At 40.1% G+C, this 27,117-nt stretch overlaps 2 protein-coding genes across 3 annotated transcripts in view; both read left to right on the plus strand.

The window, feature by feature from the left end:
- Window positions 1–3,774, plus strand: part of LOC115512585 (basic immunoglobulin-like variable motif-containing protein) — a 78,171-nt gene extending 74,397 nt beyond the window's left edge. For both annotated transcript variants that reach the window (XM_030313780.1, XM_030313756.1), the window contains 2 exons: window positions 1,299–1,383; window positions 3,086–3,774. In XM_030313780.1, the coding sequence (XP_030169640.1) occupies window positions 1,299–1,383; window positions 3,086–3,676 (676 nt within the window). In that variant the 3' untranslated portion in view covers window positions 3,677–3,774. The remainder of the gene's footprint in view (window positions 1–1,298; window positions 1,384–3,085) is intronic.
- A 2,512-nt stretch (window positions 3,775–6,286) lies between these two features.
- LOC115512607 lies at window positions 6,287–26,723 on the plus strand. The gene is made up of 5 exons (XM_030313807.1): window positions 6,287–7,404; window positions 8,354–8,433; window positions 19,271–19,434; window positions 20,582–20,699; window positions 24,946–26,723. The coding sequence occupies exons 2-5, from the start codon at window positions 8,364–8,366 to the stop codon at window positions 25,383–25,385; spliced, it is 792 nt and encodes a 263-aa protein (XP_030169667.1). The 5' UTR covers window positions 6,287–7,404; window positions 8,354–8,363; the 3' UTR covers window positions 25,386–26,723.
- The last annotated feature ends 394 nt before the right edge of the window (window positions 26,724–27,117 follow it).

Below are 27,117 nucleotides of genomic sequence, written 5' to 3' on the forward strand. Positions count from 1 at the left end.
ACATGCACTAGGATCCACTTTTTCTTAACATTCTGTCTATCTAAGATGCTCCTTTTTCTCTCTCCTTAGGATTTTTCCTTTTCCTTTTCCTTTTCCTTTTTTTTTTTTTTTTTTGTGGTAAAATACACTGAACAGAATTTATCATCTTAACATTTTAAGTGTACCCATCAGTGCCGTTAAATACATTCACATTGTTGTGCACCAATCCCCACCATCTACCCCCATATTGTTTTCATCCGGAAAGAACTGAAACCCTGTCCCCATTACACAGTAACTCCCCTTCTGCCTCCACTCAGCTCTCGGTGACCACAGTCAGCTGTCTCTGTGGTTTTGACTAAGGACCTCCTTGACTAAGGAATCCTACAGTATTGGTCTTTTTTGTGTCTGACTTATGTCACTTAGCGTAATGTCTTCAAAGTTCATCCATGTTGTAGCACGTGTCAGAGTTTCCTTCCTTTTAAGGCTGAATAACACTCTGTTGTGTGGATGCCCCACATTTTGCTTATCTGTCCATCTATAGGTGGCTACTTGCGTTGCTTCTGTGTTTTAGCTATCATGAATAATCTCTTTAGCGTTAAACAAGGTCTTTCCTGAAATAAGTAGTGATAAGCATTCATAGATACTACCACAAACTAAGTATTAAGTCATTTTGAAAGAATAGAAAAGATTAGTAGTTTTGTTTTTTATTATTATTTATATGTTCCTTTCTGCATATTTAAATAATGATTTGGATAGGTGTTTAAACGTTTAACAGTATTAGTCTAACTACAATATTTTTCTCTCAGAGATGTATGTATGATATCGGAAACTTGTTTTTAATCTAGGTTAACTGTTTTCCATAGTAACGAGTCTTTTTTTTTTTTTAAATTTTTTTTTCAACGTTTATTTATTATTTTTGAGACAGAGAGAGACAGAGCATGAATGGGGGAGGGGCAGAGAGAGAGGGAGACACAGAATCGGAAACAGGCTCCAGGCTCCGAGCCATCAGCCCAGAGCCCGACGCGGGGCTCGAACTCACGGACCGCGAGATCGTGACCTGGCTGAAGTCGGACGCCCAACCGACTGCGCCACCCAGGCGCCCCAGTAACGAGTCTTTGATGTCCTAAAATGAGAATTGGATATGTCTTATCTTAGAGGACACTGAAGTCATTGTCATTCTTTTCTCTACCACTTATTCCTTATAAATATGAAAATCTCTAAGATCTGGGGAATGGAATTAGGGTGAGTTCTTTGGACCTTTTTATTTATCACTTGTTTAAATATATTTAAAAACACGTAGAAGCCTTAACTGCCTGCATATTTTGTCAGCGTTATTTTGGCTGGAACAGGACAAAGACAGATGAGTCTCTGTTTCCAGTATTAAAGCAACTGAACGCCCAGCAGGTAATCATGGCAGCTCTTTTCCTAAATTCAGGGTGAGGAGTGAACTTAGGAAGACTGTGAGTGGCAGCTGTTAAAGATGAGTTACTCTTTTATCTTAGGGCATATGACATCCATTTAAAAATTATTGTGCTTTAGATAAGAGAACAGAGGAAAACAGAAAAAGAAAATTGCACTTTGTCTTAATTTTTGAATTTCACTCTTAGGGCTGGACTTTGGTGTCTTTGCATTATTCATTCTGACTTTGAAAAAAAACAGTCTAATAATGGATCACACACTGAGGTGTTTATGGTTGAATATTTTACTTTTTCAGAGCTATTTTCATTTTTAAAAAGTCGGGGAAGTGTCCAGTCCAAAGCAATCCTGATCATTAAATTCTCCTCAAGTACTAATGCTCCTTAATTCTATATGTGAATTATCATCATTATGGCATGTTGGCAGGAGAGATTTTTGAGGAGAAACGAGGCCTTTGTATGTCCCTCAGTTCTCCCGAGTTGGTAGATAATTGTGTCTTGCTCATCTGTGAGTATGTTCCTACCCGTACAGAAAACTGTTCCTACCCCAGAACAACCTCCAAAATATTTCTACTGAATGGTTTACCTGTACGTATGGGACCATATCCTGTAAGATACTTATATTTAAATCTGTTGTCATCAAGCTTGGTTAGTTTTCAAAAAAAAAAAAAAAACATAAAACTGACATGCTTTTCCAGAAAGAGTCTCCTGTTGCTTATTTGAGGGCTCTCTCTAATACAGACGTTGTATGCCAACAGACTCGGAAAGCTTCTTGGCTTAGTGACTGATTACTCCTTAATTTCAGATATATTTTATTATAATATGTTTTTTCTCTTACCTTGTAGAAGTTAGTATAAATTTATTTCCCCTAAATTAGAGAGTGAAAAAAATGCATTAAAATTATCCATTATTTACTTTCTCTGACACAGATGTTAACATTTAGGTCTATTTTCTTTTATTCCCACCCCCCAACCCCATTCCCACATAGATTTGTTGTCACACATAAGTGCAGTCTGATAGATCTGACTCCCCCCATACTTAATAACAGAGGACTATTTTCTGTATTGCATAGACTTCATAATTTCAAGTGACCAGATTGCATTTCATCGAAGAGATTTCACTTACTGATTGAGTTTACTTAGCAGGCCCTCCATTTTCAGGTTTTCCTAAATAATGGTGTGATGAACATTAGGCATATAACTTTTCCCGAATGCAACTGTCCTCCTAGAAGAGGGTTTGCTAACCAAAACACATGCCTATTTCCTACGACTCCCAATATGCTGTGAGGTTGTCTCCTCAGTGTATCGCATGAGGATGATGAGTTCAAAAGAAAGGAAGAGTGAAATTTGGAAACAGACCCGTGACACTGTGTTGCTCCTGGAGGAGGTGGTCTTTTTGGCTACTGAGAAATATTTCAGTCTCATTACGTGCCTTGGAAGGGGGTTCTTATTTGAGCTGTGTACGGGGGACTTGGGGGTGACAGAGGTGGTACAAGTACTGCTTTAAGTATGATCTAGAAAAATAAAACCTATCTCCAGCAAATCACGTAGGAGAGATTTGGCTTTTGAGAGAGAATGAATTCATATTCTCTGAAACAGCCCTCCGAAGCTGGTGATCAAGGTGGAACTCTTTGATTTGCTTTAGAAAGTTTACCTCCTTGGCTGATTTTTTATTTCATTTCATTTTTTTAGACACAGCTCCGAATTGATTCTTTCTTTAGATTAGCTCAACAGGAGAGACGAGATGCTAAGGGTATTAGGAGCCAGAGACTTAACAGAGCTGTGACATGTATGCTGAGAAAAGAAAGAGAAGAAGAGGCCAGTGAAATAGAAGCGGTGTCTGTTGCCATGGAGAAAGACTGTGAGTTCCCGGATACGGCACAAGGAAAAACCCAGAAGAGATGCATGGCAAATAAACGGAAAGAGTCATCAAACCTGAAAAGAAAGAGGCTTTCAGATCCTAAGCAAGCGAATAAATGTGGTGGGTTTCTGGGGGGCACCTGCCTCTCGCCGTCATCCGGGGCGTCTTCTGGGGAGGATGCTGAGTATGTATCTTTGGTGAACCTGCAAAGGGGGAAAGCAGCCGAGGAGCTCCCCATCAGCCGTCCGGCTTTGCCAAGAGCAGGGCGCCCTGCTCCTGTCCGCGACGAAGACTCGACCAGCAGCAGCTCTAGTGATGATGACCGAGCGGGGACAGCACCAGTGCTGGTGACTGCCAGATCTGTGTTTGGGAAGAAAAAGGGCAAACTGAGAGGTACCAGAGGGAGAAAGAGGAAAAGCTAATTTAAACCAGTGTGTTCTCCGTCATCGGGTACAACTTAACATCTCGTAATGAATTTGTTGTGATGAAATAGTACAATTAAAAGTATTTGCACAATTTTTTTATTGTGTGGTTTGTAAAACTATGGATGCAGAGCTTGACAGTTACTTGTTTTCTGATATGTTTTTCTAGTGTTTTCCACGTCATTGAGTATTTCCTTGTACTCACAGTCTTTGTTCATGTTTCTATTATCATACGGTGTCTGATGCTTTCTGACAGCATTGACAGAAAGGAAGGGATTTCTGTTGGTCAGTGGTCAGTGTCTATATGCATTCCCCCTGACTTTCCGACCCAGATGAGAAGAAAGATCTCCTTATTTCTTATTCCATAACAGTGGCAGTTGCCCACAACTACGTGAAGTCCTGTTTTCTGCACCTTCCCCTTTTTCCTCAGCGGCCATGTAAGAGGATAGCAGGAGGGAACCTCACTTTGCTGCCACATCCTTTGAAAAGTATGTTTGCTGTGGTTCTAGCAAAATAATGAGGAAGCTGGAATGGGGTGCGTGATTCCCCTGTGAGTATTAACTGTATACGGGAGCCTCTGTACCGTAATGTTTCTCTTTTAAGATGATTTGGTTGTCACAAGCCGACTTGTGTGTAAGTGGCTGTGGGGGCTCAGGACTGCGGCTGAACCGGTGTAGGTGGGTGACTTCAGGGGTGGCTTCCAGAGGTCGATTACTGTTGATAGAGACATTCCTCTAGAGCGTCCTGGCCACGGTTACTTTAGTGTTGCTCCTGCTGAGACCTCTCCCAACAGCGGCTCTCAAAGTTCTGATTGCTTATGGTGAAGAGCAGGCTGAGCTTGGGTTCTTTGGCCTTCAGAGGTACTGTCTTCCCAAGTCTGTGTCTTTTCTGACATCTTTGGTCTTTCCATCTTGACTGATTTTCTTCCTCTGCCTTCAAATAATCGACATCATTACCAATGAATGCTAAATACAGATACCTTTCAACAACCATTGACTGACTGTTGGCTGCTTTTTTTTTTTTAGGCTTTTGTTTATTTTCACCTTTTAGCCCAACTTCTCAAATAGTTGATCTGCAGCTGCTGCTTTTCCTTGCTTATTACTTATTCTTTCCCAATTTGAAATATCTTGTCTGCTTCTACCAGTCTTCTCTAGCAGCTTTCTTCTGGAGTCAACCATGGCTTCCACGTAATACTCAGATCTGTTTTTAATGCTTCTTTTCTCTGGAGGCATTTGAAGCAGAACACTTTTTTGGGGATGGGATGGGAGGACATTAACTTTTTCATATTATCCTCATTTCTCAAAGCTACCTAATAATTGGGAGTTTTCTGCATATGTGTTTGTAGATAGTACTTTTGTTAAAATTGAATTTTGTTGTCTTTAATAGATAATTTACATTTGTTTTGCCCTACAATAGCTGGGGTGAAGGCTGAGCTCCTGTAGCAAAGAGATGTTCATATGCAGTGGCCTAGATAAGCTGGACAATTATTCATCTCCCAGTCAACAGGATGACCAGTCTGAGCTGGTTGGGCAGCTGTCCACCATGAGGTCATTCAGGGTCCCAGGATCAGCCATCACCTAGGCTGCTAGGTCCCTGCTACATCTGCTTCTAGCCACTCTTTGGTTGGGAAGTTAGCCTCTTGCCCTAAACATCTTATTGAGCAAAGGCCTTGAGTGGAGAGTCAGTGCTGAGTGTGGGGTTTATTTCTCTGTGCTTCCTGGGATCTTGGGCTCCCAATTCCTGGCCACCTTGCTGGCCCCAAACACTGTACTTTGTCTCCTGGGTTCTGTGAGATCTCCTGAAATTCCACTGGCATCCCTCCCTGTTGTCTTCCCCTTGCCCTCTCGGCCTCTTTACCCCAATAGTCAGCAAAAGCCTGGAATTCTTGGTTGCCTTGACAACTCTCTGATGACCTCTCGTGTGTGTGTGTGTGTGTGTGTGTGTGTGTGTGTGTGTGTGTGTAATTTGCTTTTCTAGTTCTCAGAAGCAGAGGTAGGCTATAAGCTACTTACAGTTGGAGGCAGAAGTATCCATGTACTTTTCAGACAGTTCAGTGTAACTGAAGTGATCATTGTTATCATGTCACTTTAAATCATCGATTTAGGGATTCTGCCTCTTAAGAAATCCAGCACTGAGGTCTCGTGATCTTTTTTTTTTTTTTAATTTTTTTTTTCCAACGTTTACTTATTTTTGGGACAGAGAGAGACAGAGCATGAACGGGGGAGGGGCAGAGAGAGAGGGAGACACAGAATCGGAAACAGGCTCCAGGCTCTGAGCCATCAGCCCAGAGCCTGACGCGGGGGCTCGAACTCACGGACCGCGAGATCGTGACCTGGCTGAAGTCGGATGCTTAACCGACTGCGCCACCCAGGCGCCCCGGTCTCGTGATCTTTTAAACAACCCCTTGAAAAAGGCAGGTTCTGTTTTAAAAAAAAAAAAAAAAATTTTAATGTTTCTTTATTTTTGAGAGAGAGACCAAACGTGAGCGGGGGAGGAGCAGAGAGAGAGGGAGACACAGAATCCGAAGCAGGCTCCAGGCTGTGAGTTGTCAGCACAGAGCCGGACGCGGGGCTTGAGCTCATGTACTACAAGATCATGACTTGGGCCGAAGTCTAACGCTTACCTGAGTCACCCAGTCGCCCCTAGACAGGTAATTTTTATTCACCAAATGGTTCTTTATTCTTGTTTTAAAGAAAGCCAAAGAGAGAGAATGCCCTCTGCCTAGAATTAACCACCTATGAATAATAGTTTTCATTGTTTAGGGTTTTGCAGTTTGTGGAATATTTTTTTTACCTGCCATTTTTTCATCCCACAAATACTGCGTACCTTTTACATCCCTGTTTTATAGATGAGAGAACCAAGGAACACATTAACTAAATGCTTAAAATCACAAGCAGATTATTGACAGGACTAATTAAAATTAGGTTCCCAGACTGCTAGTCCTGTCCAATATATTAACATGACCCCAAGTCAACTTTGTATATACATCATGGTATATAATGTATTTCTTAGAAGATCTACCCACAGTCCGCTAGGTTTGTTTACCTTAATAATATTGCTCTATTTTGTTACCTATCGTAACTTCTTTTTAAGGGCATTTTCAGTGCCTGGGGAAATGTATACGTGCTCTGAAGTGCAGCCAGGTGTATACATGTGCAGGTGCACAGGGAACATGCACCCTCAGCCTTCCTATTTAGTCTGAGCAGGAAGGAATTGAAACTTGATGCCTGTGCCCAGAGCACATTCTCTAACATTCTGGCGTGGTTGTGTGATTCTAAAAATGATGTTCACACCCGGGCAGGTGACCTAAACAGTCCGCGGCCTCTGCGTCACAGGACATTACAGCTGTGAAGTCTTACATAACTCTTGGCATTGAGGTTCAAAAATGGATCACTTTGCTCACATAGTCTTCACGGACCTGTCCAAGTGGTTTATATTCGCCTACTGGCTCTAGCTCTACTCATGAGACATGCGCATGGAATGTTCCTGCTGTTCTTCAGCCCCCTTGTTTACAGGCATTCCAGCCTCCTTGCTGTATACCCAGAGGCTCCCAAAGCCGCAGCTGTCAGGATTCTAATCCCTTCCACAAGGACTCGCTGCCAGTGTATACAGTAGCAAAGTGCGTGCTTCTGGGCTCGCCTTTCATGCATCCTCAGTGGTCTCTCCAGCAAAACAAAAGTTGTGGATGATACTTTTTAAACTTCTAGAAACTCAGCCCACCTGTTTAGGTATGTCTGGATTTCACATTTAATAAATGTTGAGCTTTAGGCAGACATGTGTAATAAACACTGCGTCTTTTAGTGGAAGAGGAACGAAGTCGGGGACAGAACGCGTGGCCACTGTTGCTGTTGTTTCACCAGCGACCGCGGGGATGTCATTTGACTTTTTGTTTTCTTTGTCAACTGTAGGGAAAATAATTGGTCTTCTAACTTATTGAGGCATACTGCAAAGAAAAATGTGGTGGCTGTGAAAAGTGATTGGGGATCCCCGGAAGAACGGAGTGCTGTATAACTCCATGGTATTACAGGGATTATGTATGATAGGAGCCAAAACTGAGATGAAAAACATCAAATCAGTTCTTCCCTAAATTGGAATAACAGCTTGTTTCAGCTTGTTCACAGGATATGCTCTATTTGAGAGGCACAGAATAATTAATTTTAAACATATTTGGTTCTTCAAAGTAGAAGCTACTTAAAAAGCCCATTTGGTGGTTGAGCTATTAGAACCTGGGTACTTCCTACTAATACAGTGATGGAAACAAGTGAACTTTATATCTACTGCTGTTTCAGATGAAAACTGTGGTTTTCACTACACTGAACAAAATCCATTTTCTCCCAATGTTTTAATCACCTCTTAAATGTTAAGATTGCTATCTGACCAGTCAGTATAAAGATGATGCCTTTTTTTGTGATAGCTAAGGTAGTCCCTGGTGAAGGATGTTTTCTTTCTCCAGTAGCTTCTGAAACTTCTGACTCTTCTCTGTCCGAATTTTTATTTGTATTGCGTAGATTGTGTTTTGGTGGTCTATCTTAAATCCTGATTTATCAATATATGAAATTTTAATTGAATTTTCTATACTAGATTTGATGTTACTTAAGCTTTATTAGGTAAATATAAAAGCACTTAACACACTTTTGAATTATTACCATTTGATATTTTATTATATTATTTGCCTAGTTTTCAAGAAATGATCAAGAAAACGTCAATATATAGCCATCCATTAGTTCATCACTTAATGGATTCAGGAACTCAAAAAGGTAAATTATTTTATGTTTCTTTATGTAATTTAGCCAATTCTAAGAAGAGAAACAACTAATAGAATATAAGTGCTTACGTTTGTGGTATTTACTAATGTCTTGCCTTTTTTGTTTTAAGTTTATTTATTTATTTATGAGAGAGAGAATCCCAAGCAGGCTCCACGCCCAGTGTGGAGCCCAATGCGGGGCTTGATCTCATGACTATGAGATCATGACCTGGCCCCAAATCAAGGGTTGGATACTTAACTGACTGAGCCACCCAGGCACCCCAGCATCTTTTTTTTTTTTTTTTTTTAAGTTTATTTTTGAGAGAGAGAGGCAGGGAGGGGTAGAGAGACAGGGAGAGAGGATCCAAGCGGCCTCTGCACTGTCAGTGTGGAGCCCGACTCAGGGCTTGAACTCACAAACCATGAGATCATGACCTAAGCTGAAATCAAGGGTCAGTTGCTTAACTGACTGAGCCACCCAGGCGCCCCAGTGTTCCCTAATGTCTTAAAGAGAACTAGGACTTATCAATTGCATATTGTATCTTGGCTTGTATTTGCTAACCTGAAAAAATCTATAATAATGTGTGATGTCTACTGCTGTACCTATGGTCCTGATGATATGTTATAGATAATTTTGACAGACAAATTAGATATATAGACTTGCTAAGTACTTGGAGTCTTTTTCAAATACGAAAAAGTAGAATAAATTTTTCCTCACGTGCTACACACTAAATACATGACTGTGATTTCTAAGTTATTTCTTTTTAGATAGGAGGAGAGATAAAAGTAGTTTTAGGTAGGGCTGCAAGTTTTTATAAATGCCTGCATGAAAGGTGATTTAGACTTATAGAAAAACATTTTAAGTCTATGTTTATGGTTCCTCTGATGTATTAATTAGAGAAAAGTACATCATGCAATTTGATCTCTGAGGATAGAGGAATTTAAGTTTGAATTCTGCTGCAATAGTAGTTATTTGAAATTGATTTTTACATCATTTTAAGTATCAAGAGTGACTTTTCATGGGTTGTGTAATGCAACTGTCCCCATTGCCTTGAGATAAAAGTGCAGACAGACACTCTTGACCGCCTTGGAGGAGTGACTACTATGTTTTCGTAGAACATTTGTCATACAAATTTAATTATCTTGGCTTCTTTCTTCTTCTCTCTCCTTTGTCTATACACTGTGGAAGTTTTCTATGAAATGTAGTCCTGCTTTTTTAATTTTTCCTTTTTTAGGCATACCAGGTGGCCTCTACCTAGGTGAGCATATCTTTAGGCCAAGAGAGCTGGGTGGGTGCCCAGTGTTGGCAGCCTACGTGGCTTCTACACAAACAGTTTTACTGTAGTGATTTTTGCAAACCTAAACATTTAAAGTCATGATCACTTGGAAAATCCAGCCATTTAGGTGATTTGAATGAAGATGCGATTTCTGTGCAGTTTATGAATAAAATTTCGTCATTATCATTATCATTAGTAACAATACTTGGTTTCAACTGTGCGTACAATAATTTGGCAAGTTACAAAGGAAGTGGAAGGGGTTCAAGGTAAGGTTGAGACAGAACTAGTATTAAAATATTTTATAACATGAGAAAACACACCCCATAATCATCTACAGAGCCAATTAAAGCTTTAAAAATATGTTCACAGGCAGAGTAAGTGTGTGCTGCTGGGGCATGAGAATCAGATGGCATTTTGTTGGAAAGACTTCCACTAACCAGTGGAACACTCACTTCTTGGGTGCTAAAGGATATTGACTTTCCCTGTCCTCACTCTTAAACTTAAGTGTCTTGTGCTTGGAAAAGATGGAGCAAACCCATAGCCCAGTTCTTCTATTTTGCCACTGTCCTGAAGGTCCAAGAATTCTAGGATGTCACCTAAATTATACACAGATTAAAGTTAGGACTGTGGTAGATACTAAAACATCCTCTATCTGGTTTCTAATGCTACATCAAGAGTCCAAGCCGCGTAACACCTAATCCACATTAACTTTTCAAAATATCTTATGTTGCCTACCTCTCAACAGCCACTCTCCAGCTGTTAGCCCGCATAGCAATGTGTTACAAAATAGTCTTGGAACAGGTTAGTCCTAACCCAAGGCTCAGTGATTTCTGTGCACGACTCCCAAATCAGCCTTACTGCTGTGTCAGATCAGAGCAGATACCAAAATGGGATTAAATGTTGCAGGAGATTTACCGGGGGAAGTGTTTGTGGAGAATAAGGAAGGAAGGAACAGAAGTGGGCAGGGGGAAGCCATCAGATCACGGTGCAGGTCTGACGTGTTCGAGAGGAGAGGGAGCGAGGCACCCACTAGGTACGGGTCATCTGTGGAATGGGAGCGGGCTGGCTTTAGCGGGTAGCCCCAAGGGGAGACATGGCTTCTGAGGGACACAGCGGGAGCTGTCAGGCAGCTATGGTCCCGGCGGCAGGCTCCCTTAGTCTGAACAACACAGCTCTGTGGCTAGCATGTCCTACTGCAGGATAATCTGCATGATTTTTTTGCCTTTTGCAGATTTACACCCCCACCCAACCTATCTTTTCTGTCTCAGTTTATGGCAACATCATTCCCTGGCTACCCAGAAATCTGGAATCAGCCTGGTCCTTCCTTATACCCTTCATCACTATCTCCCATCAATTTTACCGACTCCTGTTTCCCGACTCCTCATGCCCCCTGACAGCGTCAGTCACCTTGATTCAGGTGTTTATTATTTCTTCTCATGACTGTCATAGCTGTCTTCCACCTGGCTGCCCCTACTCTAGGCCAGCTCCCCCTCCTTATCTTCTGTACATCTTTCTTTATAGCTGCAGGATCTTTTCAAAAATTCAAATCTTGTCATATTTGCCTTGTGCTTAAAATTCCTCAGTGTCGGGGCGCCTGGGTGGCGCAGTCGGTTAAGCGTCCGACTTCAGCCAGGTCACGATCTCGCGGTCCGTGAGTTCGAGCCCCGCGTCGGGCTCTGGGCTGATGGCTCGGAGCCTGGAGCCTGTTTCCGATTCTGTGTCTCCCTCTCTCTCTGCCCCTCCCCCGTTCATGCTCTGTCTCTCTCTGTCCCAAAAATAAATAAAGGTTGAAAAAAAAAATTAAAAAAAAAAATTCCTCAGTGTCTCATTCTTTTCAATAGGACAAAATCAAGACTTCTTAGCATGACCTAAGAATTTTATTTCCTGCTACCCCCCGCCCCCCACCCCCACTCATCCTTCATTTTAGTTCTCAGAGTTTCCTAAACCGGAAAATTGGTCAAGAGTCTTTGCCAATGGGCCTTTGCACATGTTGTTTTCTCTGCATGACGTCTTGCCCTCTCTCATTTGACTCCAGGACTCATAATCATCAGGGCTCAGGTCCTGCTTTCCTGAGCTTTCTCTTTCTATTTTTGAGTGAACTAGTTAGATCTCTATTATAACAGGTGTGTGTTACCCTATCTTTATATTCATAGTGCCCAGGTACTCAGTAAAATGAGTGGATGAATGAATTAGCTCTAACTGGGGCTATTGGCTGGACTTACAATTTGCTCATTAGGAATGATCTGTTTCTGGTCCCCAGTCAGTTGATTCTTTTCAGAACCAAGTATACTGTATTCTGTAGGGATATCAGGTGAAAACCTTCCACAAGCATCTTTATAAATCTTTCCAGAGTTGGGTCAATGGCTTTTATAAGCCACATTACCTTAATATATAAAGAAGAAAGTTTTAGTAATTGTATTGCTGTTTAGGGGACATATCAAACTATAGTCTGAGGTGATAAATTTTACGTAGTAGGGGGAGTACGACCGCACATATAATTACTAATGTGAGAAATCATTCATAAGCAGCCTGAACAACTATTTGCTAAACTGACACATCCTCCACGTGTTGAATAAACATAACTCTTAAATAACAGTCTGCCTCAGACGTCTTCAGAACACCAGGGTGAGTGTCACGTTTGCATGTCCATTGCTACCCTCGAGGGGAGGATCTACCACAACTTCTACAGCTCGCGAAAGCAGGCTTGGCTCCTGGACCCAGTGTCGCCCTAGTTCAACTCTTGCGGCTCTTGCCAGGATCATTGCAATCGTGTTCTACTAATCAGCTTCCACCTAGCCTTCACTGCTGCTGTCAGAGCTAAATTTGCTCCTGTCAATTCCTGCCACAGCTCCTCACCTGAGAAGCACACACTTGTTCCCTTTGTCCCCACAAGTCCAACCCCAACCTGTCCCTGCAACCACTTATTTTCTACAGCACCCCAACATGCACCTTTTACACCAACTCTGGGGGGCTTTTGACCACTCCCCGGGAACTTTCCTCTCCCTTGACCTTGCTTCCTCCCTTCTCTGCCTGGCCACCTACCTCTTCCCTCCTCCTTGAGAACAGCTTCTCCAGATTCGCCCACTACTGGTGCTTCCCAGAGCACTTTAGAAATACTTTTTATTGTGCTTGTCACACTTCATTCACATTTGTTTAGGTGTCTGTCCCCATGGGGATCCCAGCAAGCAAACTTTGAGTACAACTAATTTTGGTTCTTTTTTTCCTTTCCATTTGCATCCTGAGCCATCTAGTAAAGGGCGAATTGTCTTTCTTCTGTAAATGTAACCTCATTTGATCCACTGCATCAAAGTGACAGCCTCTGTATATTCTTGAAACTAAGCAGAACTCCAGACAAAAAATATTTGTGAAATCTTCTCGGGGATTAGTTTTAACATCAGGCCCAAGACCTTGACATTGCTGAGACATCCAGAATTCTTTCAGGTTAGCCTGTGACCATTTACTAATTGGAAAATAAAATCTTTAACATCTTTTTTTTTTTTTTTAATCTCTAGCTATTTCTAAAAAGCACATGACATTCATCTTTGAATAGAAGATTCAGTTGAATGACAAGGCTCTTTCATTTAGTAGAGGGGTTTTTACTTTAAATTTTGCTGACGGGTTTTCATGACAACCCTTAAATGGAAGCTTAAATTCACCTGTCAGAGCTATTAAAGGCATTTTTTTTGGGGGGGGGAGGGTGTACTTCTGTGATCTGACCCTTCCATTTATTACTGTTGTTATTGACCTTAAAAGTATAAAAGAGAAGAATCTAGACAGAGCTCCTGTTTTTGAAGGCTTACTACAATCCAGTCTCTGAAGTGAATTTTCCTCTTAAGAAAAGCATCATCATAATGTAGCAGAATTCTGCTAATTTTCACTTCATACTTGAAACACCTTTAATTCTCAGGAGAACAAGAGCACCTGGTAGATTTTATTCCCTGTCAGCAAAGATTTTAATAGCAGGAAAATGGTGCTTAAGACTTTTTTGTATCAAAGAGCATTCAAATAGGTAAGCCCGAAATAGCAACATAGTTAATTGTAATGCTGTCTTAATTATGTTTTATTTATAATTTGTTTTGATATTTCTTTCAATATTAAATTCATTAATAATACTCTTAAGATTATAGTAGATAACTTTTATCTAAAAGTAAAGATAATCAGAAGCTTTCTGCTTTTCGTATCGGAAAGTCAAGATTCAACATTTTGTGTAACATGACTCAGTTTTAGTTACTTGTCCCAGGGCCTAAGTGCTAGGTAACAAGGGGAGAATATGTGTGGAAAAAATATTCTTCAGAAATATAAATTAGAATTCCATTGTATGATAACGATACTACTTTTTGGAAAAAATTTCTCTTCAAATCTTAACTAAAGGCCAAAGAATATCTATTGATTCATTAATCTTCTTAAGATTCATTCCCATATTCAACAAATAACTAAGCATTCATTCTATTTTATTAAAAATTGTTTTTAAACGTTTATTTTTGAGAGAGAGAGAGAGCGAGAGCGCGTGAGCACATGAGAGAGCGGGGGAGGGGCAGAGAGAGACACACACAGAATCTGAAGCAGGCTCCAGGCTCTGAGCTGTCAGCACACAGCCCGATTCAGGGCTCAAACCCAGGAACCGTGAGATCATGACCTGCGATGAAGTCGGACACTCAATGGACTGAGCCACCCAGGCGCCACATAAGCATGTATTTTAAAAAACATATTCTTTGAATATTATGTTTGGAGGATAGATTTCTCCTTTTTATTACAAGTTTTATGTAAGAATGCCCTTATAACTAACGCAGCTCTTTCCACTGGATTTCAGTTCAGAGGCTCTTGTCATCAAAGCGGTGATATTGCTAAAACTTAATATTAAACATGTCTTTTGATTTAAATAAATAACTACTGTTAAAATTGTTATTTAAATCTTTAAATAGATTTAAACAGCAAAGTTTTAAGATAGAAATAACTGCGTGTGTGTGGGTGGGTGTATTTGCTTTTTTTTTTTTTTAACATTTACTCAGTTTTGATAAACAGAGAGACAGAGCATGAGCGGGGGAGGGGCAGAGAGAGAAGAAGACACAGAATCCAAAGTAGGCTTCAGGCTCTGAGCTGTCAGCACAGAGCCTGACATGGGGCTCGAACTCAAGAACAGTGAGATCATGACCTGAGTGGAAGCCAGACTCTTAACTGACTGAGCCACCCAGGTGTCCCAACTTTTAAAATCCTACATATTACATCTAGACAAATTATTTTAAAGAGCCAAATTTGGTACATTGTAGTTTCCTGTTATAAATTATACTAAATTTTTCTGAGACTTACTTCTTAAGGAATGCTTATAGTATTTGTATATTATTTAAATGTAGAAGAAAATATTAATATAAAACATTATCAATTAAATTTTATTCAACCTGACAATATTTTCTGTATGATACATAGCATCCTAGGTATATAATTAATTTTGAATGACCACATATGGGTAGAGTTGTACTCTTTTAAGTATATAAGCAATTAATAGTGGCTATTGTTTCATTAATCTCTTTGGAGATCCTTTATTTTGGAAAGTGTAAATAATTTGATTATAATAATATATTCACATCTATATTTTTAGATCTCCCTTCTTTATGAAGGTAAAGTTGTAGTCATTCTTAAAAAAATGACTAGTTTTGTTTATTTAGAAAGACTGTAAAAAACAGGAATCATTTGCTATTACACTCTTGTTAGGACAGCAGCACTAATCTGGTCTACTAACCTTTAAAAGAAAGTGCAACGTCAGAGATGTCAGGCTGTAGCAGTAAATATTCACTGGCAAAGTTTTTATATCAAAGATTGGAACTTTAGGAGACACTCCTGGGATTTAGTGTACTCTAACATCTATTAATCCCTGATACCTTGGGTAACTTCTCAGAAAGCACTGCATTTACAGAGAGTATGCTAGGAGGTCCAAGAAGGCACATTCAGCTAAAGGTCAGGGAAGCAATTAATGTTCTCTGCTTTTCCCTAAAGAACATCCACAGCAAATCTGCCTCCTTCCCTACCCCATTTTAGCAAGGCATGTGAATATAATGAGATGAAAGTTAAAGTTCAAGAAAAGCATATTACCAACATTATTTGGTTCTTAGAGTCCTTCTTGCATGTGAATGCATGCCATCATTGAAAAAGTGCAGTGCGATTGATTACAAGGGTGGCTTTTACTAAAAGTATTGGTTTTTCATTTCTTAAGTTTTTCTAGATCTCTGCCAAGGGTCAGTGTTTGTGGTGCTGTAGACTGGAGTGTAGACTGGGTCCTTCCTATAGTGTGCTGTTAAGTTAGAGTGTTTTGGGGGTGATACCTGGTTCTGTGTGGATCCTTGGAAGGACTCTACTGAAGGATCACAGAATTTAGGACGGGAAATCATGTTGACAGGAAGTCCTTCCTGTGACTGTGGCCTCTGAAGAAAGTTTTCAACAATGTCAAACTTGATCTACCTCCATCTAGCCATTCTGCTCCCCGAACACTAGGGAATGATGTTACTGAAGCTAAGAGGACAGAGCTGGCAATAACATCTTCTCTTAGGACTCAGGGACTCAAGACTCTCACTTCTATTCTTGCCTCAGTGCAATGGAGAAGTTTGAAAGCCACTTGAGGCTTTCACATACTCTTGAGTCCAGAATTTTTAAGACTGGCACTGGGGCCATGTATGTATTTGCATATTTTCCCCTTTGCTAAAATTTTGGAACACATTTTAAAAATAGAAGTTTGCTCACCATGAAGCTTACTTTTAGGAATAATAGACACAAAAATTGGTGTCAGATTTTGGCTTAATATTGAGAAGAATTTTCAATAGTCACATTTTCTAAATGCACCTCGTGAAGTAGCACATTTATCTTCATTGGAAATGCTGAAAGAGGTTGCACAAGCTGACTATGTAGTTTACACCCAACAGGAACATGAGGTTCCCAAATTAGGTGTAAGGTTCGGCTAGAAGGTATCTGAGGTGTTTTCCATCTTGACATTCTAGGATTCTATGACATTTTAATTTTGAGTGGTGCATCTGTTTTAAAACTTTGAATAGTTGCAATGTTGGAAACTGTGAAAGTTTTTAACTTTTTGAGATTTGGGAAATAAATTTTCTAGCAGGAGCTTATTTTCTATGAAGACCAGAAAGAGAAGTTTTTATACTGCTCCCAGTTTTTTGGAAATACTTGTATTTGTTATTTGTTTATTTACTTGCTTATTTTTGGATCTCAGGACTGAGGTGTGAGTTAATCATCCCCATCAGGTCATGATGCACTCTCATCAGGCAAGACTCCACTGTTGTATGTATATCTGTCTGTATCTTCCTTCCTTCCTTCCTTCCTTCCTTCCTTCCTTCCTTCCTTCCTTCCTTCCTTCCTCCCCTCCCTCCCTCCCTCCCCTCCCCTCCTTCCCTCCCCTCCTCCCCTCCCCCTTCCCTTCTCCTCCCCTCCTCCCCTCCCCCTTCCCTTCTCCTCCCCTCCTCACCTCCCCCTTCCCTTCTCCTCCCCTCCTCACCTCCCCCTTCCCTTCTCCTCCCCTCCTCCCCTCCCCCTCCCCCTTCCCTTCTCCTCCCCTCCTCCCCTCCCCCTCCCCCTCCCTTCTCCTTCCCCACCTCCCCCTCCCCTCCTTTCCTTCCCTCCCCTCCCCTCCCCTCTCCTCCTCTTCCCTCCCCTCCCCTCCCCTCCTTCTTCTTTTACCTGTTAAGAACTATGTTGAAGAGAACTAGACCCGGATTCAGTGCTGAGGTGGGGGAAGTGGCCAGAAGGACTAGCGAGACTCAAAAGCACAGAAACAAAACTTGAAAAGTCAATGGAATTTAACGATTGGTATAAGAAATAAATAGCTTCTCCGTTAATGCAAATCATAGATCAAAGGTTAAACTTAAGACAGTTCCTTTGTGAAGACATCCCTTAGTAACCACCACCATGGTGAGTTACCCCTTCTTTATTTAACTCTGGAATTTTCTTTTATTCCCCAGCTTTACTGAGGCATAATCGACTATTAAATAGAGGTTATATACATTTAAGATGTATGATTGATGTTTTGAGATATATATATGTATACATATATATACATACACACACCCTTATATATTATATATATGTATAGATATATATTATATATATGTATGTATATATATGTATATATATTACATATATGTAAAATAGATATATATGTCTATATGTATAGATATATAGAAATGAACATGACAAGCTAATTAACATATCCATCACTTCACGTTGTTACTGTTTTTCTTTTTATAAGAACACTTAAGATCTACTCTCTTAGCAAATTTCAAGTATACATTATTATTAACTGTAGTCACCATGCTCTACATTGGATCTCTAGAACTATTCATCTTGCATAAAGGAAACTTTGTACCCTTTGACCACTATCTCCCCCTTGCCCCTAGCCCTGCCCCTGGCAATCACCGTTCTACTCTCTGCTTCTATGAGGAAGTATAGAATTTTCTGTCTGGTACCTCACAATCCAGTATTTTTGTTTACATGGTGATCTTGTTATATTATTAGTTTCATGACCAAAGTACAATAACAGTTATAATAATGATAATAATTTATCAAGCTTTAGGTAGCAGTCAAGGTGCTAAGCACTTTACATGAATCATCTTATTTAAAGCTCCCAACACTATTTGATGTAGATTCTTCTGTCACGTTTTACAAATAAGGAAATAGAGACTTAGAGGTGTGTATCTTGCTCCGTAACTAATTTGTTAAGTTCTTAGAGATGGCTAGTTTTTAAAAGTTACATTATAGCTTTTTAGGAGTAGAGAAGGAGCTTTGGAGCCACCAAAAGAATTCAAATTTAGCTCCTTCATTTACAAGTTGCATGAGCTTGGTCAAGTTAATAAAGCTCTCTGAATTTTAGTTTTGTTATCTGTAAAAGTACAAAGAATAATGCCTTACCTCACAAAACTGTTGCAAAAATTACATGAAATAAAAGAAATTACATGAAGTAACATATATAATATATTTAACATGGTCTGGCATGTTTAAAATGTGCTCAGTAACTGGTGATGTTGCCTATGAACCTTATGCAGTGTCCTGGATATTAAGATGCCGTTAATTGCCCCAAAGTAATGTACTTAAAATAAGTAATAATAAAATAATACAAGGGTATATTGTTGGGTGGTATTGAATATCTTTTGTCATAAAGGGAATACTATGATGCATTTTTGAAATAGCTGCAATTGCATTGTGTAGCCAATATGAATAGTCAAGATCTTATGTTTCATCGCCAATCTTTCTCTCGTTTTAGATAAATAGATTGGTAGCCTTTGAAAATCATTGCTTTTTTAAAAAATATCAATTATTGTTTGTTTCACATGGCTTTGCAGAAATGAATAATGGTGATTTCAACTTTGGTGAAAATCAGAAAGCTGTGGACATATGAAATGTTAGCTTGTAGTATGAGTTATTTTAAAATAGTTCACCTTGCTATTATACTGCAGATAAGGTCAATGGATATTCAAAAGTAACTTAGAATAAGTAGAAATGCTACATTTCCATCAGTTCTTTTTCCTGGTTTTTACTAACACAACAATCACAACCATTAACTTCTTTTCCTTTCAGAGAAGAGAGATGATGACAGCAAGAAAGTGGTTGCAGAGATCATGGCAAGATGTTTTGTTCCAAGTTTAATAACAACCACCTCCTGGGAGGGATTTCATTTTGTTGGTCATGAGATTCGAATTACTGAAGCCATGGATTCTTACGGTGCTGTCGTTTGGCCATCGGTATAATTTCACATAGAATTTGCTACCTTTCAATGATTTTTCAGCCAGTTTTGTTCATTACTGTGTACTATTTGGAAGAAAGAAAATAGGTTCTATTGTTCTAGTTTATGACCTCAAACAGCACTAAAACTTGGGAAAACACTTCCAGCAATCAGTTCTATTTTTGACTTGAAGGGTTGATTGACAACAAGCACTGTTTACACTGCCAGTGTTTTGTGACCATTGGAGTTTACAATAGCAAACATTTTTATTTCCCATTAAAACTGACTCCATTTGAGTTAAATAGTCATAATGAAATCCATTAGTCTCAACATGCAGAGTGTTCTAAAATGTCACCAATCCTTTACCAATTGTCCATGAAGGGGACAGACCACCCCCTACCACTGTCTGCCCCAATCCCACACACTTCTTTGAAATGACTATTATTATTAGAAGTTGCTTTCTTTGTTTTATTTTATTTTTTAAAAATGTTTATTTATTTTTGAGAGAGCACGAGTAGAGGAGGGGCAGAGAGAGAGAATCCCAAGCAGGCGTCACTGTCAGCACAGAGCCTGAAACGGGCCTTGAACCTACGAGCCATGATCATGACCTGAGCGGAAGTTGGTCATTCAACTGACTGAGCCACCCAGGCACCCCAGAAGTTGCTGTCTTTAAAGATAATCAGGGGCATCTGGGTGACTCAGCTGGTTGAGCATCTGACTTAGGCTCAGGTCATGATCTTGCAGTTCATGAGTTTGAGCCCCGTGTTGGGCTCTGTGCTGACAGCTCAGAGCCTGGAGCCTGCTTCAGATTCTGTGTCTCCCTCTCTCCACCCGCCCCCTTCTTCTGCTCTGTCTCTCTCTCAAAAATAAAAAGAAAAAATATTAAAAAAAATTTAAAGATAATCAAACCTACACAATTGAGTTCCATAGTTTCATTTCTCTTATCTCCCCAACAGTACCTAAGGACTTTTTCTAGTCTAAATATTGAACCTGTTGGAGGATGTACCTCTGTTGTGATGTGTACGTATACACACACATGTTCACACATGTACATACATATAGTATTAGTGTATATGGTGTATTTATCTAATAGACTTTAATTTCAGTTTCTGTTGTTACTTGCCGAGCACTTTTTTTTTTTTTTTTTTTTTTTTTAACTTTCATAGGCCCTTGTTCTATGCTATTTTCTGGAAACAAATGTAAAGCACTATAATATGGTTGACAAAAATGTGATTGAAATTGGAGCTGGAACAGGGCTGGTCTCCATCGTGGCAAGTTTACTTGGTAAGTAAGGACTCTTGATTGAATGGGGTCAGAGAATTACATGATCAGATGCAATTACTTGCTTTTGCTGTCTAGTTTACTATAACCTAGGCTAATTTTTAGCTCCTTAATTGTTTGAATGGGCTTCATCAAGAAACACTGCCAATTTTATTTATTTATTTTTTTGTTTGTTTGTTTTGAGACAGAGACAGAGACAGCGAGTGGGGAGGGGCAGAGAGGGAGAGAGAGAATCTCAAGCAGGCTCTACACTGTCAGCGCAGAGTTTGATGTGGGGCTCGAACTCATGAAACCGCGAGATCATGACCTGAGCTGAAACCAAGAGCCAGACACTTAAGCGACTGAGTCACCCAGGCATTCTGAAACACTGCCAATTTTAAAGTCACCTTACTGGTTTCTTTCAGAATTTTCTGTGAAGTTGTATTAATTCTTCTCATGGAGAACCAAGTCACGAGTGTATTGTAACTGGGAGCTGTGTTCAGGCCTCCTGGCTGCTAGGGGAGTCATGTGGGATACAAGGCCCAGGGGGATGTCTTGCGCTGGCTCTGGCCATCTTTGTTTAAATGGTAGCCCTGGTAGCCCTGAGCAGCCAGATATTCCTTTTGGGTTTTGGAGCCCTGTGCTTTCGTGAAAAAGCACCTGTTGGAAGAGAGAAGGAGTATTATCAATCATGTCTGCTTCTAATTTTAGGTGTTTCCCCTTGAATTTCTTTTCCCAGCTCATCTCTGTTCTTTTTCTGGGACCCCTTCTTCTCTTACCAGTGTTCCCTTGTCTCATGGAATGTGTGACAGTCTCTACATACGCCTGAGCCTGCTTCACTTCCTCTCTTGTTGTTACCTGTTGCATTGCCTCTGTTTAGCTGCCTTCTCTGATGGGTGCTCCCCAGGTCTGTCTTGGTTTTCTTGATCTTTAGAAGTGCACACCTGCCAGTCTACAATCTTGAGAGGAATTCAAAATTTAGCAATTTACAATTTTCTAAATGCTGGGGAAATATAGGACCCTTGAAGTCTTCCATATATATTTTAAAATTGCTTCTTCAGATATTGCTTTCTGAAGTCAGTATTCCATTTAGTATGGGTACTCAGAGGTACTACTGGATTTGTACCCAAAGGCTTCCTGATCAGGAGCACATTTGTGCTTCAGAAAGTCATTTGTTCCATTAAAAATAATTGACCCTTTTAGGCTACTTGTATAACAACACAAATAACAAAAGATGGAGACAGATGGTGTTCTGCTCTCTAGACACAAAGATCTTCATAGTCAGGTAGTTCATATTCACTCTGGGAAGTTGGGGGTGGTGGTGGGAGGAGGTCTTCCTGATCTTGGGATTTTAAAGAGATTTGTTGAAAATGATAGACCCACCCACACTAGAATGTGACAATTCATATTTCTCTGATTCTACCAATGATACGCATGTTTCATATTTCCCACAAAACATAATCAATGGCCAGAGAAACTTGTCATCGTGACTAAGGAGTGGTTTCTTAACTGGTCTGGGCTGTGCTATACTTCTCTCCCAGTTCTGCTTTCTTATTTCTTACACCAGTCTTTTCTTGTCTGATGATGTGGAATTGGCCAGTCCCTAGATTTATTTACACGTTATATTCAGTCTCTGCTACTGCTCAAATTTTACTTTAAGGGCCAAATTTTATTGGTTATTGGTTTTTACAATTTTGCCTCTTCCAATTTCTTCCTGAAAATGACCACTACTATTCGCTTTTCACTCAGAGGCTGTGCACATCTTCTTCATACGAGTATTCTGTCCTGCATCTGTGGTCCTTGGCTGTAGGAACACTATGTGTGTTTCAGGGCTAGGTTTTAAACATCTTTTGATGGGAAGATTCATATTTGTAAAGTGGTCAAGCTGAAACTTGGGCATAAACATGGATGTCATGACATTTCCAATGTAATTGCATTAAAAATTCTTTCTGCACCTGAGTGCCTCCTGTTCAATGACAGAATGCCCATGTAATATACCCTCATTTCGGTTCACATGACTTGGGCTCAGCATTCTTTTAGCAAATAACCTATGCACTGCAAATAACCTATGTACTGAAATAACCTATTTCAGCAGTGACTTCTGATTTTTCCATTGAGGGTTCCAAATACTTTTTTCTTTAATTTTTATTATTTTATTTTTAATTTATTTATTTTTAAATTTACATCCAAGTTAGTTAGCATATAGTGTAACAATGATTTCAGGAGTATATTCCTTAATGTCCCTTACGCATTTAGCCCATCCCTCCTCCCACAACCCCTCCGGCAACCCTCTGTTTAATCTCCATATTTAAGAGTCTCTTATATTTTGTCTCCCTCCCTGTTTTTATATTATTTTTGCTTCCCTTCCCTTATGTTCATCTGTTTTGTATCTTAAATTCTTCATATGAATGAAGCCAAATGATATTTGTCTTTCTCTAATTTTGTTTGCATTAATACCCTCTAGTTTCATCCACACAGTTGCAAATGGCAAGATTTCATCCTTTTTGATTGATGAGTAATACTCCATTGTACATATATACCACATCTTCTTTATCCATTCATCCAACGATGGACATTTGGGCTCTTTCCATACTTTGGCTATTGTTGATAGTGCTGCTATAAACATGGGGGTGCATGTGTCCCTTCGAAACAGCACACCTGTATCCCGTGGATAAATGCCTAGTAGTGCAATTGCTGGGTCGTAGGGTAGTTCTATTTTTAATTTTTTGAGGAGCCTCCATACTGTTTTCCAGACTGGCTCCACCAGCTTGCATTCCCACCAGCAGTGCAAGAGATCCTCTCTCTCCGCATCCTTGCCAACATGTTGTTGCCTGAGTTGTTAATGTTAGCCATTCTGACAGGTGTGAGGTGGTATCTCATTGCGGTTTTGATTTGTATTTCCTTGTGGATGAGTGATGTGGAGCATTTTTTCATGTGTCGGCTGGCCATCTGGATGTCTTCTTTGGAGAAGTGTCTATTCATGTCTTCTGACCATTTCTTCACTGGATTATTCACTGTTTGGGTATTGAGTTTGATAAGTTCTTTATAGATTTTGGATCCTAACCTTTTGTCTGATATGTCATTTGCAAATATCTTCTCCTATTCTGTCGGTTGCCTTTTAGTTTTGCTGATTGTTTCCTTGGCTGTGAGAGATTTTTTATTTTGATGAGGTCCCAATATTTCATTTTTAGTTTTGTTTCCCTTGCCTCTGGAGACGTGTTGAGTAAGAAGTTGCTACGGCCAGGATCAAAGAGGTTTTTGCCTGCTTTCTCCTTGAGGATTTTGATGGCTTCCTTACATTGTCTTACATTGAGGTCTTTCATCCATTTTGAGTTTATTTTGGTGTCTGGTGTAAGAAAGTGGTCCAGGTTCATTCTGCATGTCGCTATCCAGTTTTCCCAGCACCACTTGCTGAAGAGACTGTCTTTATTCCATTGGATATTCTTTCCTGCTTTGTCAAAGATTAGTTGGCCATACACTTGTGGGTCCATTTCTGGGTTTTCTATTCTGTTCCATTGATCTGAGTGCCTATTTTTGTGCCAGTACCATACTATCTTGATGATTACAGCTTTGTTATACAACTTGAAGTCTGGGATTGTGATGCTTCCAGCTTTGGTTTTCTTTTTCAAGATTGCTTGGCTATTCGGGGTCTTTTCTGGTTCCATACAAATTTTAGGATTATTTGTTCTAGCTCTGTGAGGAATGCTGGTGTTATTTTGATACGTATTGCATTGAATATGTAGATTGCTTCGGGTAGTGTTGACGTTTTATCAATATTTGTTTTTCCTATCCAGGAGCATGGAATCTTTTTTCCATTTTTTTGTGTCTTCTTCAATTTCTTTCACAAGCTTTCTATAGTTTTCAGTGTATAGATTTTTTTATCTCTTTGGCTAGATTTATTCCTAGGTATTTTATGGTTTTTGATGCAGGAGTTTCCAAATCCTTTGACTTTTCCCTTTCTCTAGATTATTTTTCTCCTAGCGTATAGTAAATAGAAAATAACAACAGAAATAATAATAAAACAAAAACCCCAGGAGAACAGAAAATGCAATGGAGTGCAAAAGTACCATGGGAATCTAATTTTTTTTTAAGGGGATGTATAAGGCTACTTTAGCATCTGTTTTGAAGAGATTTCCTTCCTGTGTGTAGTGACCAGTCTTTTCCGTGGGGTTAGCGATTGTGCAGAATTGTAAATGCATGTTGGCCTGAAACCTGATTGCTTTACCTTATCCCTCGAGGGTTACTTTTCCTACTGTTCTTTGTTTCATAGGTGCACATGTGACTGCCACAGATTTACCTGAATTACTTGGAAACCTGCAATATAATATTTCCCGAAACACCAAAATGAAATGTAAGCATTTGCCTCAGGTTAAAGAACTCTCCTGGGGTGTAGCTTTAGATGAGAACTTCCCCAGATCTTCCAACAATTTTGACTACATCCTGGCAGCTGATGTTGTCTACGCTCATCCTTTCCTGGAAGAACTCCTCATTACCTTTGACCATCTGTGCAAAGAAACTACCGTCATCCTCTGGGTCATGAAATTCAGGTTGGAGAAAGAAAATAAATTTGTAGATAGATTTAAGGAGTTATTTGACCTGGAGGAGATTTCCAGTTTCCCCAGCCTGAATATTAAGTTGTATAAAGCTGTGAAGAAAAGCCGGAGGAGTGCAAGGAAGGGAAAGGTGGTTTCCAGAAGAGTGTTCCTTTAAAGAAGACCCTGGATGATCTGATGTAGCAGTGACTTTCCCAAGTCACTTGCCTCATACACTTGCCTCACCCCAGACAGGAATTTTCCCACATATAACACCTGAGTCTAGAAGATGGCTAAGCCATACCGTGTGGTCATTGGTTAGGACACAGTCGACTTTTCTTATCCCTCAATAGCACCATTTATTATTATTATCATTTTATTAAATGGTACTATTGTTTTTAATGTGTAATTGTAGGATAATTTTTAATATCTCTAAAATGAACATTGCTATTGCTTTAGACATGAGCTTATCTGATTCTTTAGAAATAAAGAAATGGATTACAATGGGATCTGCAAGTAAATCTGAAAAGGCAGATACATAATATAATGGTAACTAGGAGATTAATTTTGTGGTTTTCCTTAGTGCCACCTTATAGGTGGTCGATGGTCTCTCCTTGGCAGGGTAGGCCTCGAGCACAGCCTCTGAAATCAATCATGCATGTGGAGCTGAGGTTACAGGCAAGGACATTTCATTCTAGTAAATGAAAAATGACTGGAGGCCAGCATTAACACAGTTGAGATTTTGGAGAAGTAATTGTTTAATTTTCAAGCCATGTACAGTTATGTTGTATCACAGAGAGAGAAATAAATATAAAAACTTTGGGTTGAAAATACACATGAAAAGATTTGGGCTCCTAAACTCAAATCACCAGATACAGGGCTGGTTTTAAAGTTTAAAGCTTTTCTGATGCACATATATAGACCTGGATACCTGAAATCCTACATGATTTTCTTCACACAGACCTTAGAGATTAGAACAAAGACCGATGTAATTAAAGTCAGTGCAAGGAGGGTAAAAAACGAGGATTCTGTACCAGTGGTTCAGACTCCATTGGTTGGTGGTTATCACTTTTGTGATGTTCCTCAGGCTGGTACTTCTTCTCCTAAGCCCAGCCCTGTGCTTTGCTGGAAGTTGTCAGCCACTCAGGGTCCAGCAGAGCTGACAGAAGGACTTCCTAGGATCCTGATGTGTAAGAAGGAGGCTGATGTACTCCCAATGGGTTTTTGGCTGTGCAGCCCACAGGGCTGTCTCCCAGAGACTCCTGACATTTATGTGGTCTTTTCTGGTTTTCACAGTCCATTACTACATAAAGTTGTGTGATCCTCACAACTTTTCTAGGAAGTCTAGGGACTATCATTATCCCTGCCTCACATGCAGCCTTGCCGGGGCTGTGAGGGTGGTCACCTGCCCCAAGCACACAGCTCCAGAGGGTGGGCCTCAGACCCAGCTTGTCTGAGAAGAGGGCCTGTGTTCTTTAAGTTTATTTATTTATTTTGAGACAGAGAGTGAGAGTGAGTGAGCATGCGTACATGAGCAGGGGAGGGGTAGAGAGAGAGGGAGAGAGAGAATCCCAAGCAGACTCTGCACTGTCAGCACAGAGCCTGCCGGGGGTTCGATCTCATAAGCTGTGAGATCATGACCTGAGCCGAAGTCAAGAGTCTAGACGCTTAACCGACTGAGTCACCCAGGTGCCCCTAGGGCCTGTGTTCTTCACAACTGCACTGCTTTTATGTATTTAGAACAGCAATTTTCAAGCTCCTTTGTAAATGGGTGAAGTCGTCTCTTCAAAATGGGATCAGTCCCCAGAAGGGTAAGCAAAGACATTAGGAGAATGAGAACCGCCCTTCCTTATATTTTTCCTTGTTTCTTGCCTTAACTGGGTGGTTCGTGCAGGTGCATTTGGAAGGTG

This window comes from Lynx canadensis, chromosome A1 (assembly GCF_007474595.2).
Source record: "Lynx canadensis isolate LIC74 chromosome A1, mLynCan4.pri.v2, whole genome shotgun sequence".
NCBI classification, from domain to species: Eukaryota; Metazoa; Chordata; class Mammalia; order Carnivora; family Felidae; genus Lynx; species Lynx canadensis.

Bases quoted from the DNA above. Each gene is read 5' to 3' on its own strand.
- LOC115512607 (XM_030313807.1), top strand. From the start codon at position 8,364: ATGATCAAGAAAACGTCAATATATAGCCATCCATTAGTTCATCACTTA. The intron at 19,435-20,581 runs GTATAATTTCAC...TAACTTTCATAG, and splicing joins GTGCTGTCGTTTGGCCATCG to GCCCTTGTTCTATGCTATTT. The intron at 20,700-24,945 runs GTAAGTAAGGAC...TTTGTTTCATAG, and splicing joins CATCGTGGCAAGTTTACTTG to GTGCACATGTGACTGCCACA.